Source organism: Leuresthes tenuis, unplaced genomic scaffold, assembly GCF_036924035.1.
Source record: "Leuresthes tenuis unplaced genomic scaffold, fLeuTen1.0.hap1 SCAF_15, whole genome shotgun sequence".
NCBI classification, from domain to species: domain Eukaryota; kingdom Metazoa; phylum Chordata; class Actinopteri; order Atheriniformes; family Atherinopsidae; genus Leuresthes; species Leuresthes tenuis.
Window position 1 is genome coordinate 19637249 of NW_027325369.1, and position 21505 is coordinate 19658753.

Genomic DNA, 21505 nt, shown 5'->3' on the forward strand with positions numbered 1-21505 from the left:
AAATTTGCATTAACATGGGAGGCAGGTTGATGGGAGCAAACAAAAACTAGCTTTTCTCAGGGTGATGCTCCTTTTCATATTGCTGTCGCATGAGCCAGCTAGAAGGGATGACGAGAGGCGAGGGAGGAGTATATCTTTTAAATGAATGAAAAACCTTTACCAGTGGGAGGAGGAGTCATTTTGAAATAGGCCCTGGAACAGGGGAGAGCTGGAACGAACACCAGCTGTGTTCAGTTTACCTGAAACACAGGACTTAAAAAATTGTGGGTAATATATTTACAAGAACCATATTTGAAATCTCAAGGAGTATTTTTTTGTTGTTTTATTGAATCTGGGTCGGGGGAAGTATTTCAGCATAGTATCTTACCTGCAGTAGACAGCAGTTAGAGGGCTCTGAGTTTGGAAAATCTGAAGCTTTCTTGACAGATGAGCTATAGCTAAAAGCTACCCACAAGAGGGATATGCACAAGAAGACTGTTGGGTTTTTTTTCAATTTAAAACAACTCAGTCCTCAAAAATGTCACAGCAGTTCATGTTAACTCTCTATTTTAATCATTTCACACTATGCCCCTTGTGCATCACACTGTTCTTTGTTACTGTCTTCTAAACCAAAGAATGTTTCACATCATTGCCTGCGCTGTGGCTCAGTGCTCACTTGGTGGGACAACTTTGAAAGTGAGCTGGTTTTTGCTGAAGAATGGGGAGAGAATTTTTATATTTCCAGGACATTGCTGTTGCATTTCACTGAGCCGCTTTGCATGTTCAGTGAAAAGCAGGGAACTGTTATGAGATCACCAGTCATCCCAGATCAAAAAACATTAACACTGCACTACTTCACTTCAACTGCGTCTGTGGGTTTTCCGATGACTGGAGCTTTCCATTGTCAATTTTGGATCCGAAATTTAACCTGAGACAAGTGTATTAAGCCTCATATCATCTAAAAAAAACATGTTTGGAGGTTGGAGTTATAATTTTTTGAGATTAAAAACTGTTCTGACTTGTTAAGTAGTTGACATACTCATTTAACATGGTCAAATTTTGTAGGGAGGCCACTGCATGGTTAAGTGAAATGTCATGACATTCATACTGTACACTTGGGAATAATGACACTTGACCTAGTTTTCCATTTGTACAGAGCTTAGACAAAAAAAAGGGCTAAATGTCATGTGTGACAGTCCTCTGACAGACCGAAGACCTGCCCAGGATGAACCCAAGTATAGAAATAAATGGATGTAGGACATACATGTTGCTACCATATTTCCTAAAATATTAACTCTTGCCACTGAACTATTGATTTTTGTGTTTTCTTGCTGTCACTGTTTCATCTGAGGACAATGATTCGATCAGTATGCAGTTTCACTGGAGGGCCTAATCTTGTAGACCAGATGAATGGTAAGAGGTCTCTAAAAGGCTGTCAGTGTAGATTAAATGATCACTCTTTGAAAAGGTCACCAACCCCATCTGTTCACACACACACACACACACACACACGCAAATATGCACAATTTCTTCTCACTGATCACGTTGTAGGATAAACAGGGAGGTCAGTGCTCATGTAACCAAGCTCTGATGTTAGATAGACAGCAAGCATTTGTCTGTGCTGTTTGATAACAAATGAAATAAAGTAAAGAAGATAACAACTAATGAAACAGATACCAGTTTGAGATAAAGGGATTTGAGCCACATCACTGACGAGCTGCTGAAAGCAAAACAAAGTTTTGTAAAGATCTAAGTTACAGGTAACATATTCAGTGCCTCTGTATCTGCATCATAAGAAAACCTATTTCCCTAAATCTGACAGGTGTTATGTTGTGTTGCTGAGGTAAACATGATTTTTTTTTTTAGTTTTTTGGATTAGATGGGTGACAGAAATGCTAAATGGAAAAAAGAAGATCATTGATCAGCCTCTCTTTCTCCCTCATTTGAATAAAATATGTGAATGGCTAGTCTGAGCAATTTTGACCAACATGGCTGGAAAGTGTATTCCCATAATGACAACCATAAGAAAATTTTTCTTTTCACATCTCATCGAGTTCTTTTCCCAAATCCAAATAAGAATAATGTCCAAAATCAAATGCATGACAGGGTTTATTTTTTTAGGCTTGACTAAAGTTGTGCAATCAATGAATATGAATTATTCATGAATACATGAAGACACACTACATTAGCAGTTCATCCCCAGACAGTGATACTTTCTTTGCCCGAGCTAATGGAATAATTGTTTTGTCAGCGCAGTTATATGAACAGACACTTGAAAATTACAACTTGGAAGGTTGGATTTACTGTATGTAAGAGACCTTTTAACTAGATACCAAAAGAGAAAGTGGGACAAGTACAATATCATGCGCATTTGTAGTTTCATCAATAAATTGTTCAGTTGGTATTGATGACGTATTTATGGTTTTCATTAATGTCTAATCCTCTGTGCTGCAGATTCTGAAAGCTTGATGACCTAATTTTCATTTGCACACTGAGAGGTATTAAGTGGTATTAACTTGGGAGCTGCCTCATTAAACAATGTTTCGACGTGTGTGAGTTATTCTGTAGTCTCTGTCAGCTTAACTTAGCCTTGCGTTGCTTTGCATTGCTTAGCCTTACACGGCTTAATTTTGTGTCAACAAACCTGATATTTCACTATGTTAAGCTGCAGCTGGTTGATGAAGAACACTCTTTTTAGTATTTCTATACTATACTATTTCAGGTTATCCATCCATCCATTTTCTCACCTGCTTAATCCAACTCAGGGTTGCGGGGGGGGGTTCCTGCTATCACTGGGCAAAAGACAGGATACACCCAGGTCGTCAGTCCATCACAGGGCCACATAGAGACAAATGAGACAAACAACCATCCACACTCACACTCACTCTTATGGTCGATGTAGAGTCACCAGTTAACCTGATATGCATGTTTTTGGGCGGTGAGAGGAAGCAGGTGTACCTGGAGAGAATCTACGCATACATGGGGAGAACATGCAGACTCCACACAGAAAAACCCCAGCTGGCATTCAAACTAGGACCCCTTTTGCTGTTAGATGACGGTGCTAACCATCACAGCCCGTTTCCATTTCACACACTGCATTTTTCAGATGTTTTGCAATTTCTGTTTTGTATCAGTTGTTTGATTCCTTGATTCAACTTTTTTTTTTTTTTTTAACATTTACTTACAGGATGAACTCTGTTGGGTGAACAAGCTGGACTCTCAGCATGATCACCTGCAAAGATGCACAACTTTTGGACAGTTAGTATCTTTGTTTCGTGATCATTTAGAGACCCAACCTCAGCCTATTAAGTTTCTTTATTCCTTCCTCCATCATTCTCCACTAGTCACAGAGGTTCTCAGCTATCAATATACATTTTCTGGGCTTGTGTTTTTGTTGAAATCACTCTCACCCAGCTGAATATCAATGGATTCTGTCTGTGCTGCTAAGTGGAGTGGACACCATTGCAAAGGACAGAATACAGATAGGACTTTTCCTCCTCAATTTTCCATTTCTGTACCACTATGTAAGATTTGACACAACATGATGAGTTAATGACTGGATAATCCTGCATGTTTTGCAGATCATAAATTTTGATGCATGCTAGTCTTTTTAGTTTTGGCCCATAAATCACTGACATGACTCAGGGGATGTGAAGAGGCCACCGAATCTTGCCACCAAAGTCTCTCTTTTCATAGCCCAACTGTTTGTGTCCTTGTTAGATAAATAAATTTGTCCAGATACTCTGCTGTTACCTTCTGTTCCAGCTAGAGGTCAGCAGCTAATAAATTTTGGTTGGGCTGCACATTTGAGGTGATCACATTGAAATGTTGGGATGACCTCACATTTCATGTAATACGCCAAGAGCAGACAAAACATCAAACAGCCTTTTTACAGTTTCACGCAGCCTAGTTTATTGTCAATGCCTAACATGGTTGACTTATTCTGACATTTGGTCCGTTGTTTGTTTAATTCTGAAAACATTTCGTATTTCATATATTTTTGCTTTAAACTGCTGCACTTTGTTGTCAGTTCAGGGCTATTTTACTTTAGCATATGTGAATTGCATTTTAAATGAATACATCCATTCACCAATGCAGTGTATCTACGTATGTGCATGGAGGTACAGTTGCTGATCCTCTCAGTATTCATCAGCAGAGGGCAGTGTGTGTCCACTCCACATATTTGTCCTCTCTTATCCGAGACAGACTTGCGTTTTGGCCGGTGAAATCACTCTGGCAGCTCAAATGAAGACATGCCCTCGGTTCTTTGGCAGTCATCTGCATAGTTGTTTTGCCTGCTTCTGTATCCTGCACTTGTGCTGAAGGTTGAACAAATGGGTTTTTTTTATGTATTTTTGTTTTGTTTTTTCATCCAAACAGCTGAAGGTGGTTATCCCAACAGGCAAAAAGCCACTGTGGTGATTGTGACCCCATTAAGATGAGTCTGTCTGCTAAAGTGGCTGTGGTGTCCGCTCTCTTGGCAAACATTACTCAAGCAAATACAATCTCAATAATAACTTATGTAATTCACTGAGACAATGTTCTTTACATGTTATATACTGCAACAATTATGTTTTTTTGCTGTGGCATTTTCAGATCTTGAGCTCTTGATGCAACGAATGCCAAATACATTGTGAGAGATTTTACATCTAACATAACTTTTTTTGTTGATTTGTCTTGATTATTCTTTACAGTTTCCGTTTTTCGTGGAAAGAAAGATGTGTGAAGCTTATGTCATTAAAACTTCTGGAGGAATTTGGCGATTTTAGGTTAATGTTGATGCTCACGTCACAAGTTTTACCGCATAAGTTGAAGCATGAATCACTTTCTTATGTAATCCTGTGGGCTGATGGTTTTTTTCGATATAGTCAGACAGTTTTAGCAGGATTATATGGGAGGGTTACATGGAAATGCATCACTGTTTTGTGACTACTCAAATCTGGCTGGATTTTATGTTTCTACTTTTATTAAATCTCTCACTGCATAACCAAACATGAGCTGAGAAATGTACATCTCTCGCAGGAAAAGTCTCACAAGTGTGCTATTTTGAAGGAAGTAATTCTTTCCACGAAGTAAAAAAAAAGCATATGTTGCCCTATTTTCATGTAAAGTTCTAACGCCAGAGAAATAAACATACTGTACTTCCTTCTTGGATGCACCAGAGATGTGCTATAAACAGCAGGAATGAGTGAATGTACATTCAGCAGCTGCACAGCGTGTGTGTGAGCTACCTCAACAACTGGTCTGATTGAAGTGCACTGGGGTGTTTCAGCCCTTGAATACAACTGTGTCTGGTTGGTGGGGTTTTTTTCTGCTTAAACCTCGCTTCTACCCAGCCTTAATCATTTGGCCAGGGAGTCATCCATTCCCCTCCTCCGGGTACAAATCAGACTCAAAGTGAGAAGTACAGTAAGAGCAAAAGCCATTCTGCTGAGCTTATCCACCGCAGTGTAAGTAGTTAGCAAGCACTGATTTCGCTGAAGATCAGCTCTGTCTTGTACTTTCTGACCAGCTGTCTTTGTGATTTAAGCCTGAAGGTTCAATATAAAAAGGCAAAAAGTGTTGTTTTTCCATATATGCTCTGTGCTCATGAACAGACATTTCACTACAAAAACTATCTTGAACCCCAGTGGATTGCACTTTATCGATTGGCTCAGCAGTCATTGTTTAGGCAACAGTGACAGATAGCTGGGAGCTGGGATGTCCAGCTTGAGACAACACAGCTGGCCTCTTCTCGAACTTCTGCTCATTAAAAATCAGCTTGCTGTGATCAGTCTTTTTCAAAGAAGGCTTCTCTTTCTCTTTTTTTCCAAAGAAAGTTTAAATCTACATGCCCAACGCATTCTTTTGCGGTTAACATTTCTTTAATACTGAAGTTCTGGTCAGTAATAAGCTTTTAAACAAAGAGTTATGTAGCATATTCTGTATGTTTAAACCCCCAAATGTGAAGCACAGTAAGCTGATCTCCAAACCGAAAAGAAAGAAAATCTTCCAACTTTCTTTAAGACTTTCCAGTCAGCTAACACCACTATACTTAGGCAGATCAGCCTGGATTAGAAAAGCAAAGGTTGGCTGACACTTGACAAGCGAGCAACTTAATCACGGCGGTAATACCAGACTCAAAATAAATATTAACATAATTAATCATAGTCAGCACATCACACGGGGACGGAGAGTTGCTGCACTGAAATTAATGTATGCTGTTTTTTTATGTTATTAATGCCACATACCCCGTCACTTTAATGGACGCAGTATGTAATGAAGCTAAGGCCACTTTATACCGAACACAGATTTTAACTTCCTTATTAACAAAAATTATTTCTACACTGTTGTAATTACTGGAGAAATTTAAATTGAACTCATTCTAAAATGTGCAAACGTGTTTTATGAATAGTTTTAAATGACAAAAAAAAATGCAGTTTAGTATTACAAAAAGCATGTCCAATAAAGTTATATGTTCTGTTCATTGTTGCTTTGATTCACACTTTTTCTAAAGCAAAGATGACGACAAGGCGTGGTTGCGGGATGCAAAATGCAAGGCAAGCTTCTCTGAAGCATCTTCTCCTTCTAATGACTCCTCATCTTAACTATGGTTAGTAAAGCTGCGTTGGAGTGTGTGTCTCTGTGTGGGAACATGTGTCCTGGGGATAGAGATGTGTGGGTGTGTTGTTTTTTATGTAGTCCATGTTCCTAATTCAAGCATAATGACACAAGAATGGTTTTGATCTAACATAGTGAAGAGAAAAGTAACTTCTTACCTCTCATTCCTCTCCAATGATCAGATTTTAGCCCAAAATATTAATAACATTGAATTGAACTTGAAATCTTTATTACTTTTGTATATGTAGTTATAAACCAAGTATAATTGGGTGTTTTCCATAGAGGCAGTTGACTAATGCCCGAATAACGTCTTTGCTTGGATATAAATCTATTTACTTATTTGTTTGTCTGTTTTTTTGTGGGTCTTATATCATCAAAATCTGGTCACATTGATGCAACACTGTTTCAAGTCTTGATTAAGTACAGCAGGTACAACAGATCTGTCACCTTACTGTCTACTTGAGAGTGATTGATTTGAAGGCATGATACAAACACACAGTGGTAAAAATGACCAAGAAGACAGCATTTCATGCTAACTGTGTACCAGACTTTTTTTTTACCTGTGTTATGTTTTGTGGCCCTATGATGGACTAGCTACATGTCCAGGGTGTACTCTGCCTTTCTCCCAATAACAACTGGGATAGGGTGCTACATTTTTGGCTGATATATGTACCAGTGATGTTCTGGTGTTCTTGAATGCATTTTTCCTGTGCTCTGAAATAGAAAAAAATACTTGTAATTCTCTGGTCTATTGTCAAATATCCACTTAAGTGTATAGCACATTTATCAACTTATTTTACTTTAGAATACATGTATATACATATATGTGTGAGTGTGTGTGAGATCATCTTATGCAGAAGAGATACACATCAGAAGTTGACTAACCTTACAATAGAGATTATTCTCCAGTTCCGGGAGATATTATGGTTGGATTGCTGCTACTGCCTTTGTGTCTTGCTTGTTGCTTTATTATCATGACTTTGTCTTTGCTGGTGTACATTTGTCTTACAAATGATGGTCAGTCAATGCAATGTCCTCTGTAATGACCGAGACATAACTACGTGCTTGTGCACGGGAAGGTGTGTGTGCGTGTGTCACACAACTGACATTAAAATGTCCTACGAAGGCATTTGAAGATGATTGTATTTGTGTGAGTCATTTAGAGCCCACATGGGAATGATTCCTGATTAAAACTTTGCTACGTGTGTGTAAACCGTAGATACATACATATTGTGGAAAATGTGTGTAGAAACCAGAAGACAGAAGACAGAAATGTGATTGTTATTTGTTATTATTTGCCGTTTTCTCTCTTTTTGCCAGTGAATAGAGCTAGACACGCAAGAAATGGCCACATTGTTGTGAATGACACATGACTCATGTCCGTGTTGTGGTAAACACTGAAATTCCGCATTCAAATTAAATCATGAAAACCCCACATTTCGAAGCAAGAGCAGATGATGGAGGAGAAAAACAGATTCCTGTTTTGGGCAGTTGCTCCATTGTCCTATTATTAACTGTTAAGTGTTGTTGTTTTTTTTTGCTTGTGGCTGTGAACCAAACCCTAACTCATTTAGTATTTGTGGTAGTTTCAGCACGTGGTAATTTATGCATGTAAACTTTCGAGATGACCCTCCACCTCAATACATTCCCACGTGGCATTTCTTGCAGACAGATACAGCCAATATTTACCTTAAGAAAATATGTGACCTCTTGTGGTCATGACAGTAACATAACCTAGTTTGCCTAGCTTGCCAGCTTAGACTAAACTACATTTTTAGGCACTTCTTCAAGCTCACAAATCCTCCTCACCTTGTTGGTACACTAAGATCTGCACAAAAGGTCCCAGACATGTGTGATCCTGAGCAGCCCTTGTGGTTGACTGGTTCATCTGCAGAATAACACGACTGAAAACATTTCCCTTGCATAAGAAGATTAGCAATCTCTCGCCGCCAAGTTGAACCTTACACGTTGACACTTTCCTCTTTCAAGTTTTACATTTATATCAGGATTTGTCACAGCTTTCAAGCCTGTTCCCTGATTTTGATCACTGGATTTATTTCTCTGCATGAATAAATGTGAAGTAAAGCAGCTGGATATGCGCACCCTTTGTGACAAAAAATCTATGCAGGACACATCTGTTGGGGAAATCCTCTCAGACCTCTAGTTTCGGCAGGACTGACGTGACGGACAGATTCATGAAAGTCACGACATTGATACTGCAGAGATAAGTTTGACCCTATTAGGTAGAAATGGTGATTCTTTGTTTTTCATTTTTTTCTGAGCCTGAGGTTTTCATCTTTTGTTTTGTACACATATGACACAGGGCCTGTCTACTTGTCTGTAATCATAAGAGCTTGAATAAGGGCAACTTCTCCAAGAAGAATTCTAGTTGCCCTTAATCAAATTCTTATGATTACCGTGACCTGGATGACTGAGAATCTTCATCAACATACTTCATGTCTGTAGTTTAGATTCTAGAGTGGCAGAATATCCAACTTATATACACATCTATCTCTAGGTATTATATGATTAAGTACTGTGTTTACCTTTGTGTAGTTTCTTTCTGTCCCTACATTTTTTATCCTCAATTTCCTACGTTTTCCAGAATCCATTTTGGATATGAGGATATTTAATGTGATTTACATTTTTCTCTTTCTCTTTTATCTGCAACTGCCTTTTACCTCTTTGTTCGAAATACATTCTGTCTTTTTTAATCACTCCAAATTTTTGTTGCGAAAAACAAATTAGATGTTTGATTAGATCCTTTTCCCACGAGTAGAATTATTGTAGTTCTGGGTGTCATCGAGTTCGAAGAAGGTTTTTAGTGAAGAAAAAAACTGTATTATGTTGAGAAGATAAGGGTGGAAAGACCCATTGAGTTTGTGGAAATCATGCTTTGCAATGCATTATTACATTTTAATGTGCTACTGCCACAGGTTGAATTTCCTTTGCATAACAATTGATGCAGCCTAATTTTGCCAGGCACGAGTATGTCCTGTTGATTCGGAGTGGTTTGTGGATGTGTTTTGGATGTGTGGATTAATTGCCAGCATAGCTTTTCTTTGATACCATCAAAATCATGTCAGTTCAGTTCAAGAGAGATGGAACGTCTGCACAGACAATCTGCTGGATTGAATCATCAATCGGGGACGCACCACAATCTCCTGCACATTGTTCAACAAGCTTCTTTTGGCTTCAAAGAGGGAGTATTTTCTAAAGCTCAGCTCACTGGATCCAGGTGAAACAATAGCTTAAAGGAGGCTTCTGGGCATGTGTGAATTTAAGCAGCTGTGGTTTCTCAAACAATAGTTCCCCCCCCCCCCCCCCCCCCCCGGTCTCGCCTAATCCGTTATATTCAATGAAAAAAAAAGCAAATTTGAGCTGTTTTTAGTCTCTATTTTTTCCTCAAACAGGATTATTCCAGTGTGTTATTCGTCATAGAGCACTCTTAATGGAGTGGGAAATTGTTCTGACACCACCCTGTACATATGACCTAAATGATATAAACCAGAAGCAGATGGAATGAAAGTAAATTTGTTTGGGGCTGTTTGATTTCTGCATCTTTGTCCTGCTAGTTTTTCTCAATCTTTCAGACTGATTTAAAGTAAGAAATGGAAATGGGTTTCACTATGTGGAAAGGTGTGGTGCTGTAAGTTTGGTTTCTTCTTCTTCTCCTCTTCTTCAGGGCTCAGTTGTAACTCACGCTGCTGTCAGATGCAGGTTCATGTACATAGACTAAACTTTTTGCTTAAGTAGTGGACGAGTGGACAGTTTCCACTTCAACTAAATGCTTTTTATATGCATATTGTCTTCAAAGTATATTGGTTGTATTGGATCATAAAAATTTGTACTTTAACAATGATCTTCCTCATCCCTCCACACTGTACATAAAATCGCTTTCAAGATATATTTATTTACCTTTTTTAAAGAAAACTTCAGGTTGAAAAGCTTTAACCTTTCCATTTGTAATCCACAAGACTGTACAATGAGTTTAAATAGATTTTGCATACACATGAATACAACGGAAATGAGAGTTCAAACTACATTGCGTTAGGTGTGACAAAGATAACAGAAATAACATTTACATCAAGTATAAAAACATTCATAAGGCTTGTCCATGTATTCTATTTCTCTAAACAATCAGGAGCACCTGACCCAGTTTAAAAAATGTCTGGCTTTATTAAGTTAGCGAAAATAGAAATCCAGTTTCGTCATGAATGCAGCGCTGCAATTGAGCATAAATGTTTTTTCTGCAAACTTATCCCAGTCTTTTGAATTTTCCTTCCTTTTACCTCTACACTTGTGATGTTGTGATAGTAATATCTCAGGCACTTTCTGAGATCACAAGGTTGGTAAATTGAAAAGACAAAAGAAAGTGTTTTTACACACAGTGAAGCTTGCTCTCAGTGGCTTTACATTCTCTACAAACTGCACGGGCCTGTTATAGCTTATTTCATTTTAGAGATAGTACAATTTTCATTTGTTTGTTTATTCAGTTACTCATTTATTTATCAATTCATTTATTCATATGAGATTTTTAATACGAGTCACATAAACCCACATGTAGTTTGAAAATGTTCCTGTTTTCAGTCCTCAGGTAAGTAAAATAGACTTTTTTTTTTAACCTTATTCTTCTTTTGATTAAAGAATAAAACCATTTGAAATGACCAGGTGTTGAGGGTCTATAGGGTGCACCCAAAAAGTCATGGAATTCACACCCTGACTCTGCTCTATGAGAATACAGGAATCAAAAGCGCCAAACAAGCTTTGACAGCCTCTACATGATGCACTGAGCAGAGCAGAAAAATCTCAAATCATCAAAATCAGCTAAGACAAATGCTAAAATGTAAAACCAAACTACAATCACTCGCCCTGTGGACTCTGGTCCCCTTTTTTTTGCCTTGAACATGATTTGTCCGAAGAGAAAAATCTTGAAGTTCACTGGAGACTAGAATGTCCCAAGATGCACCCATGGCAGGAGCAGTTGCATCTATGCAAAACAAAGCAGTTTGGATTACAGCACACACAACAGAGAGAGAGGGACTTTCGCAAGAGCCATTACAGTGCTATATCTTCACATATAAAGTAGCTATTTGTTACTATATTATAGTTCAAAATATTGTTTGTGTCACATAAACAGGCAGAAAAAGTATGTACATTTGGTTAAATAGTAATAGTCACATACTTCTCATGTAACTGTCAAATCTTTTCTTTAACTTTTCTAATGTCTTACCTCAAGCAAATGCTGGCACATAGTTCCTGTACATAACCCTGAAAGTCTTAATTAAGTTGGATGTGATCATGGAATTTGTCAGTTCATTTGTCAGTTTAACAGACACACTTGGTGCTTGTAGTGGTGTAAATGTAACTTGCTCACAGATGCATATACTTCTAAATATTTTGACAAATGGTAAAGTATCAGTTATAGTTGTGTGAACTTTAGAGCTGCAACATAATGTTCATAACTATGTTTTTATGAGGGCAGAATCCTGTGAGTGTACACAACTATATATGTATGTATGTAAGCCTGGCTCTAGCTATGAATAGCTATTGCTGTAAACGGTTGGAATGGGAAGGTGAGATGAGGAGCATTTAGTTGGTTGTAATATGGGACTTCACTGCTAGATGTCACATTAGCCTTCAAAATGCTTGAAATGAAAAGTTACTTTAAGATTCTTTTCAGTTTGTAAATTTTCTAACATTCACTGTCATTTTTCTTGTTATGCCGCTTGAAAAAAAATACATTTTGATGCAGGTATGGAAATAACTCAAATTCTACAGAGTCCACACTGAAAAGTCAAATGCTTTGGAGTTTGTTCAGACAATAGCCAGGTTGCTGTATGATACTTGCCAGTAAATTATCTTTCCGCAATAAAAACGTACAACATTGGAATCAAATTACATGCATGTGCAATAATAAAAAAAGATAACTTTGTACACAGCAGGAAAAGCCGTTTCCATGTCTTAAGGCAAGAAGTCGTTAAGCAGAAACTGAATAGATGACTGGTAAATGCCAAATATCTAAAGCTTTCATCCTCAACAATGTCTATATAAATACATGAGAGAGTGGTTTAAACTGCGATCAGTAACATGGTGATCATGTAACAACTCATTGAGTATGTTGTCATACCCATGTAGCCTGATTTCATTCTGTTTTAAAGCTGCATTTTACCCATTTAATGAGTATATTACCTTTTATCTCAGTTTTCCTGAGAAGTTCTTTATGTATATGAATGCATATCATTTCAATATTGCTGATCTTTAAAGACTGAACAGATGCACCTTAAATAATGAACAAGCATGCAACGTTCTACCAATGTCTGTAAATCACTGTAAATATTTTGTCAGAAACAAAGTCAAGCACTTTAAAGTTTAATCTTCCACCAGCTGTTTAAGTAAGTTTGCATTAAACAACCAAAGCCTGTGTACCTCATTTTTAGGTTATGTACAATGATTTTTTTATAAGACAAAAGAAATAATAAGACAAAAGAAAAACATCAAATCAAGATGAATAACATTTTTATTATTAGGTCTGTTAAAATCTTGTTGTATTGTGTTTTATACAAGCAGAAAAATAGAAAAAACAATGCAGACATTTATGTTCGTTTTCTCTGTACATCCTTATCCTCATTTTCCCTTAGAAGCAAATCAGACAATTCTTCTCAATTCTGATTTTAACATCTGAAAAATATTTTCCAAAAGTGTCCACACGCCACAAAGTCTCCATAGTCCATATGTTGATACAAGCGGCAAAATTTGAGTGTCTTCTTTCAGTTCATGCATTTTTTACATGTCAGAAATGACCGGATCTTTTAGAAAATCGTATCTGTAAACAGGAGAGGAACAAGTCAGTTTCTCATGATCTAATTTGTTTGAGCTGATGCATTATGGACAGCATATCACAGTCACACAGTCTTGGTGCACCGCTGAGAAAGTTCAGCCTCTTCCTTGTTCTCCCCATCTTTAACTCTACATTTGTCAACACATTGTAGCTAAAATAGGCTCCGATGTGCTCTGCTTTGTGAGCTGTTGAAGTTTAATAGAAGTACAAGGCCTACAAAGTGGTGTAAATGTAGACAAAGATGATGACTACCAAATTAAGAATGGTTCCAATGATGCCCAACATGGCCAAGATGCTCTCCTCTTTACTTTCCTGGTCTTGGATTCCCTTTTCCTCATCACTGTAGACAGTATTTACCATTTTCCCTGGAAAAGTCTGCAGTTTTCGTCTCAGACCAACCTAGAACAGGTAGATGAGAGAAAAAGTCAAACACAATCCTTGTATTAATAAATGTAACTGGGTTTTTTTGTTGTTGTTGTTGTTTGTTTAGTTTAGTTTAGTTTGTTTGTGGGGTTTCTGCTTTAAGATAGACTTCCATAAAGGGTATCATGGACAACTATAATGCTAGTAAACTAGTAAGATAAACCAAAATAACCAAAAATAATGAATAATTTTTTAGGTTAACTGTTCAACACACGAAAAGCTGCCTAGCCATGCAAATGTTTGGTGATACTGTATGATTAGTACTCAATAAGTACTAGTAACAATAAGTATTCAAGTTTTCTCTGAGAGAACTTGATTCCTGCTCCTCCACTGTGCTCTGCTGTCTGGCTGCAGGAGATGTAACACATGTTAGGTGAACTCCAATAAAGAGCAACAAAGTCTCTGCAGGGATGATGACATGTTGGATGAGTGGATTAAACTGAGGACTCGGTCAGGAGAATCCCATTGATGGCGTTCTAATTTTAGCACACGTGAAGCATACCCATGCTTGCCTTGCAGAAGAGGTTCAGGATTGATGGAAGATTGAGGGATGAAGGATGTTTCTGCCTCCCTTTAATGTGTGTTTCTGTATGTTGTGTTAAATATTTTCATAAATTGCTTGAAAATATCTTAATTCAGATGTTAAAGTCTTCTATTTGCAACATGTATATTGCTGACACTAATCTGGCATGTTTTACTGAACTCAAACGTTGTTCTATTCTAACTATGGACTACTCACTCACATGTGTATACACATAATACTGCTCTAATTCTATTATTTCCTTTTATAAGTACAAGAAATATTTGCAAATTAAGAAATTAATAACTTTAGTTCATTGAATAGATGAATCTCCTTTACACATAAGTGCATAGCAAAATAAGAAAGAAGATTTAAAACTAGTCATTATTTATCTTACAATTTATCTTTATTTTGGTAAAAAGATGCAACATTTTGTATCTAGTTAGTTTAGAACACAATCATACTTTCCCAATACAAGCATGCACCCATGCTTTATATCCACTTCAATTTAATGTGTCGTGGGTGATTTATCTGTACAAATTTTTATTACTTCATGTCCGGATTCTAAAGGATTTCAAGACATTGTTCAAATGTATGTTTGGTTATTAATGGATAATCCAGTTTGGATGTTTACATTGTGTAAATCCTTGTTTAAGCACTTATTTCAATAACAGCATATGATGCTTAATCCATTTTCAATGTTTTATGGCTACATTGTAAAGCATGTCAGCTGCACACATTGGGTCTTTCATAAAGTCAAAGAAAACCGTCACATACAAACAGGTTGCTTTTTTACATTGTGGCAGCACTTGTTTCCAAACAGGATGTGAACCTGTGGTTAGAGCAGAATGAATGCTTACAGCCACAACAGCATTATACTTTGGAAAACAGACACAAACTTCCCTCTTGATTGACATGCCGGGCATCAGGTGAAGAGCTTTGGCAGCTCTCCTGCACTGTGCTCTATTCAGCTGTTGTTTTTCTTCAACAGTTGGACTGCTCTGATATAGGTTATTGGGGTGCAGTGCTCACCTGTGAGTTTTCACCACTGTGTGTTTTTGTGCACTGTCCGTGTGTATTGATATGTGTTTCCTGGGGTGCAGTATTAGAAACTAGATGCATGTTTTTAGCCTGTAGGCGCAGAAGCCTGTGCAAGTTGGCATCCAAACACCTCTCAGGAGAAAAGTGCTTCTTTTGCGGGTCAATGGGCTTCACATGCCAACTAGCGACAGAAAAGCATGTAAGCTAAAGCTGACTAAAAATAAACCTTCTAACAGGGAGCTGCTCCTCCCAGTGAAAAGCTTTGATGCAACAAAAACTACTTTTTAAAATCATTTCCAGCAGAAGATTTTCAAAAGTACAGTTACCTAAAGCACAAGCAGCTACTCTATGTATCTTTTTGGCTGATATCAGTTATGGGAATTTACTTTCAAGAGATAAAAAACATTTCTGAGAATCCTGTGTTGTAATTTTTAATGTAGTGGCACTCATGTGAACCAATAACCAACAACCTGTCAATGTTAAAAGTCATATTAAATTCACATTTTATTTGCTGTGGCATCTGGTGTAAAGCCATGACTGGCATGGTCACAAAATAAAGCACAAACACAGGTCCCCCTCAATTTTTTATTTTTTTATGTGATCATTATCACAATTTGTGTGGACTTTTGAAGGAGCTGTGATAAAGTAGTTGCACTTCTCTTTTTTTCCCAAATACTGATTGTCTTCTCTGACAGGCTGGCAGAGAAAAAGTCCTGGCAGAAATATACACTCGCCAGGAAACAGTTAGGCAAAAGTCGTGGGGTAAAAAAAAAAGTCTGTTGATCAGATACAGTCGACACTTTTAATAAGCTCAATATGAGCTTTGTGCTGCTGAAGAGATGTCAACATTTATGAAGCAAATAAAGGAAGAATAGAAAGTCAGCCAGTCATAAAAGGGCCAGCACCAAGCAATGTTTTTTTTTCTGTGTGATTATACATGACCATGGTTTATATGAAAAGCTTTTCATATCATAAAAGTAGAAAAAACCTTATGTTGTAGTTTGTTTATAAGGGTAAGAGCATAAAAATGATTGTCCTTTCTAAATGCTAACATCCTACATGGGGACTCTGATACGACAGCAATATCAAGTCGTCAAAATACACTCTATGCTCTTGACATACATAAAAACACATTGAGCTCTGTGTTATAGTGCATCTTCCTCCTCTGATCTGTAACAAAGGGCTTTGACTGCCTCTCCCTGGGAGCACTATAAACAGGGCTTCCCCTCAACCTGAATGGAGATCTTTGTGTGGCGCGCTGGATGTGCCCTCATGCATGAAGACGCCTGCTTGCTGCTGATATAAACAAGCACTCAGCAAAAAACAGAAGGGAGGAAAATGTGCCCAAGGGTGATGAGGGAAAAGGTAGGGGAGGTGGTGGTGGTGTGTGTGGAGGGGGGGTTGAAGGCTCCGCCAAAAACCTGTGTATTGAGGTAATAGCCTCTTCAATGAGTGCAGCTGTGCGTCACACAGCAAAGTCTTTTGGACACCTTCCAGTGACTCCTCATTCGACAACTCCAGCCTATACAGTCATCAACAGAGAGCGTTCGTTTTCAAGTGGCAGCCAAGGCGATGTGCCATTATCATCAGCTGCCCATAATGACTTACCCTGTCTGTTCAGCACTTGGAATGGACAGTGTGGATAAGAGATCAGAGCTGTCATAATCCAGGACAAGCGATAAATGAAAGTTACCAACGATATACTCATATGCTATAGTTTATGATATCAAATTAAGAGGCTATTACTGTGACCAAGAAACAAAATGGATTTGGTATTTTGTTACCGATTTTCTCTGAACACTTATGAGCTGCTGTGTCATTTATATGTGTCCATTTTTCTCTCTGTAATTAATCTGAACGGGTCGGTCACTGTCAAGGCCGCTCAGGATTCCAATATGTGGCATCTCTGGATCGAAAAACTTTCATTCATGTGAAAAGCCTACTCTTGGGAGTTTTTCTTTTCCACATCAAGCACACACCTGGCTCCTCAGTCACACAGCCCAAAGCAGATTTATATAAAAAGAGCAGCCTGACAAGCTGTAAGAAATAAAGAGGTAGAGAAGTCAGGGTGAAATCATACCAGGGACAACAAATCTGGGCACTCTGGCTTCACTGAACAGAAGCTAACCTTCTCAAATCAGATCAGTGGAGGTAAAACCTTGCCACTTGAATAATCCTGTACATGTCCAACAACTCTAGAAGCTAATTGAGTCTGACAAGCAGGGAGCTTTTGGCATCGTTTTAAAATGGAATTAAAGCAAACAGCTCCCAATGTTCGTGTCATCACACTCACATACATTTAGGTTGATGTCCATCAGATACGGACAAAGACATATAAACTAGAGCTTCACATTCTTAACAATACAGTCCAAATGTGAATGTTCGTAGCTATCTTTCGATTGACGAAAACCAAATGAAAAACTGCCAATGGCGAGTTTGACCTATTTTCCACAACCTGTACCTAATGTTCTATAAGTGAGTGGAAAATGAGAGACCTTTTAAGATTTGACAAAATATTTGATTGCACAAAAAAACGCTTCCTTTCATTTGAAAACATTCTGCTAAAGATGCAGAAAAGTTCATATGTGCAATAAGTTACACCCTAAAGCATTCCTCTGTACTGATACAACTGGGGGATAAAGGCATCCATAATTAGTAAGCCCATAAGTAGTTTGACCAAGCTTTGTTTGTAATGAACACTTGGAAAAACATAGCTTGAGTGCTGTAGAATATGATTGCTTTTATGCACAAACAAAATAGATGTACAATTTATTCGAAGCTCCGCAGCTCTGTGAGTAGTATTTCAACACAGGCACAAATATCTCTTAGAGTAAAGCTCCAAGGACAGAAAGCATAATTTGACTGTTAGGCAAAATTCTGGGTGTCTCTTCTACCTTAATGAATGATTCATGCAAAGATAACAGAGCTTGGAAATATCCCATATTTATAAAGAATATATCAAGATGTATAAGAAATTCATAGCTACACACAGTCCAAACACTTAAAAGCAGTAAAATATTTATTAGGTAAACGTTCATTGTGTACAGATGCTCTGTAAATAATGGTGAGTTTCAGGAAAAAGCTCTGGATGTGAGATGACAGTAAAAGACCTTACCTTGCAAAGCATCAGGAGTAACGTAGCATTGGACATGCTGGAGGGGGAAGCCTTCCCGTAGCGCACAGACATCCCTGGCAACTAAGGTGAAACTCTACCCCTCTCATCCTTTGGCTGTGGAGGGACACTGGGTCCAAAGAGGACTGGTTCAGCTTCCAGGCGGTCCAAATTTAGGGTTCCCGTTGGATGTCGTCTCCTGCAGCGCTCCAGCGTCTCCTCCACGAATTTCATCTCACTAGTGGCCAAGTTTTAGCTCCTGTCACTTTCTCCTCATCAGCCTTGTGAGAGCTGAAACTGTGCTGCCCACCTCCTCTCTGCTCTTCCTCCCCTTTCTCTTCTGTTTGCTTCCCCACCTCTGCTTCTCTCTCTTCTCCTCCTCTTCTTCCCTCCTCTTGTCTGTGTGGAGGGATGATGTCAAGTTGAAGAATGGAGTCAGTTGATGGGCATATGGGGGTGGGAGGGTAACAAAGCTGTTCATGTGAATATTTCCATCCTCCTTTGTCTTGATTCTGTAACGCCAACAAAAAGGGAGATTCTTAGTGTTTTCTTTCCCTCCAACACACTCTGTCAGCCTTTATCAAAGACTCATCTCATTTAAACTTTCATCATGCTCACTTGTCAAAAATGTTTTGTTCATTTCTCACTTTATCAATGTGTCATACATTTAAAAAAAAAAGCAAATAGACACCCCAGCTGAGCCAGTGAAAGCCACTGCTTGCTCTATGTGATGTGCAACTTAACATACCTTTTCTTGCACACATGCGGCCAAGTGTGTTTCCCTAACTAACTGAGCAGAGCGTGAATGCCGAATGACTATAAGTAAAAGGAAGAGTGGAGGGGAGGTGCTGTGAAGGAACCAGTAGCCTCACACTGACGCTGTCCTGGTTGCTTTCGCTCCACAGACAAGGAGGTATCCCCTGCTCTCGTTCTATCGTGCATATTAATGCAGCCACGGTTGCTTGGCAACCGGCTCAGGGGAGTCACACACAGTCTGACGACAAGAAGTGTTTGTGACAGAGGCCGGGATGAGGGCGAGGGTCTTCTCCGGTGTGTTTCTACGGGATTTTGAATGTGTTCGTAAATGTGTGCCCGTTTGAGATGTTGTTAAAAGATGTCCTTTGTATTCATGCAAAAATGAGACCTTCTGTTGAAGTTGAGTACTGTCAGTGTGAGTAGTCTGTGCTTGAAATTCATAAAGAAAGAAGTGTGCAACTTTCATCAACAGTCCACACAAGGAAATAAACCTCACCTCTTTAACACTGTTGTACGTGTTGTTGCAAGTCCAATTTGGTACCACAGAAGCAATGCCAATAGAAGGCAGATTTTTGTTGTCACGGACACAAATTCCCATAGTAAACTGAGGTAATATGAAGATAGCCAACTGTCTATTTAGAGACAATAGGATATGGTGGTGGAGTGACTTCATTGGTAGACTTTCCGGACTGGGAGTGGAATTCCATTGTCTTGTTAATTATTATTTTTTCATTCTCTTTATTCTGTCACTCGGGTTAGTTTGAGGCAAAAAAAACCAGCTTGATTTGGTTGAGGAGAAAATTATGTTTGGGCAGCAAACCATTTCCTGAAAAATGACAAATCAGTTTTGCCAAATCTCCAGCCTTTTTCTCAGGAGCATGATATTGTTATCCCCTTTGCCTGAAGCAGGGCACATCACCCTGCTAACCAAGCCATTAGAGAAAAGGTTGTTGGTTTCCACTGAGTAGGGATGGAATTAATCATGTAATGCAGAGTAAATTAATCAGGTTCATTTTGCATATTTTTGTGAGACCAGGCCAAACTTTGACATGTTTTATACATGCATCATACAAAGCACATACTTCCAGTTGTAATTAATGGAGAAATGCCAGTAGCATTATTGAACAATGAGTGCCAACCAGCAACACAAACTGTCACTTATCATTAAGTTTCTATGACTATATATTATGCAAAAACACACAATTAGTTTTTTTGTTTGATTTTAACCAAAAATTTGGGTCCAAAATTATCTAAAGAACACTCTTAAAAGCTGAGTCTCTTCATGTTTCCCTTTCCTTTTCCTCTTACAACTTTTTATGTTTTGTTAACAGTGCTGTGGAAAAGAGACCACCCAAATTGAAACGAGGTCAACTGTAGAGCAACTTTGCGCTTAGGTTATAAAAGATTGACAAAAAAAACACGTGTGTCAGTTCAGCTTAAGGTGCAAGCACAATTGAGCAGTGATTAAGAATGTGTATGATTAGGAAAGAAAGATATCTGGTTTGCTCACAAGTCCCATGTCTTCATGCGTGTGTGTCTCACCTTTTACAATACTTTCACAAGCACACCGAACGTCTTCGTCACATTCACCCACGAGACATGTTTTTTGTGGCCTTAGGAGGTGTGATACATCGGTACCAGTGTCAGGAGCACATAATGGATACAATGATCAAATGTGAACAGCCTCTGGGACAATTATTGTGCAGCTCAATACAAGAACATGAAACCCCCACTGAGTGAAACATCCCATCCTGTGTGCTTCCTCCGATTCCTTTCTCACTTCACCTCAAGAGGGAAGGACACATGCTTTCAGTATTTGAACTATGCCCGGATAGACTTACCCTTCTGTCTTTAGAAGAAGTGACTCACCAAGGCCAAACTACCCATTTGTAATTTAAAGAAATAGGCAGTTTTATGACTTGAATATTTATAGTTATTCATCAATTTACATTCTGGCCTTTGACTTCTTCCTTTCAAGTGAACAGAACCGAATTAATGCTGCATCTTAATATGTTGTGTTATAACTTCTGGTGTCCAAGCTTGCTTTCAGTTTTAATACCATGGAAACTCGCAGATGTTTTGGCTCATGTCTCAGAGTATTTCCTTTTTCACTGATCAGAATATTGTAAATACTTAATATGAATACAGGTGTCATTTCAGTGCAATGAAAGTTTTTTTTTTTATCGATGTGAATATGAAGATTTAGAATCAGAGGTTGTGAAATTTAATAAAA

The 21505-nt window shown here is 38.3% G+C and overlaps 1 protein-coding gene across 1 annotated transcript; it reads right to left on the reverse strand.

Annotated features, from left to right (window-relative positions):
- Positions 1-13113: 13113 nt before the first annotated feature.
- Positions 13114-18882, reverse strand: tunar (TCL1 upstream neural differentiation-associated RNA). The gene is made up of 2 exons (XM_072365526.1): positions 18520-18882; positions 13114-13819 (listed from the first exon to the last, which is right to left on the reverse strand). Exons 1-2 carry the CDS (start codon positions 18589-18591, stop codon positions 13634-13636), a joined length of 258 nt encoding a protein of 85 aa, XP_072221627.1. The 5' UTR covers positions 18592-18882; the 3' UTR covers positions 13114-13633.
- Between the last annotated feature and the right edge of the window lie 2623 nt (positions 18883-21505).

Excerpts from the sequence above, each read along its gene's own strand:
- tunar (XM_072365526.1), bottom strand. The coding sequence starts at position 18,591 with ATGTCTGTGCGCTACGGGAAGGCTTCCCCCTCCAGCATGTCCAATGCT. Across the intron at positions 13,820-18,519 it reads TACTCCTGATGCTTTGCAAG|GTTGGTCTGAGACGAAAACT; the intron begins GTAAGGTCTTTT and ends TACCTGTTCTAG.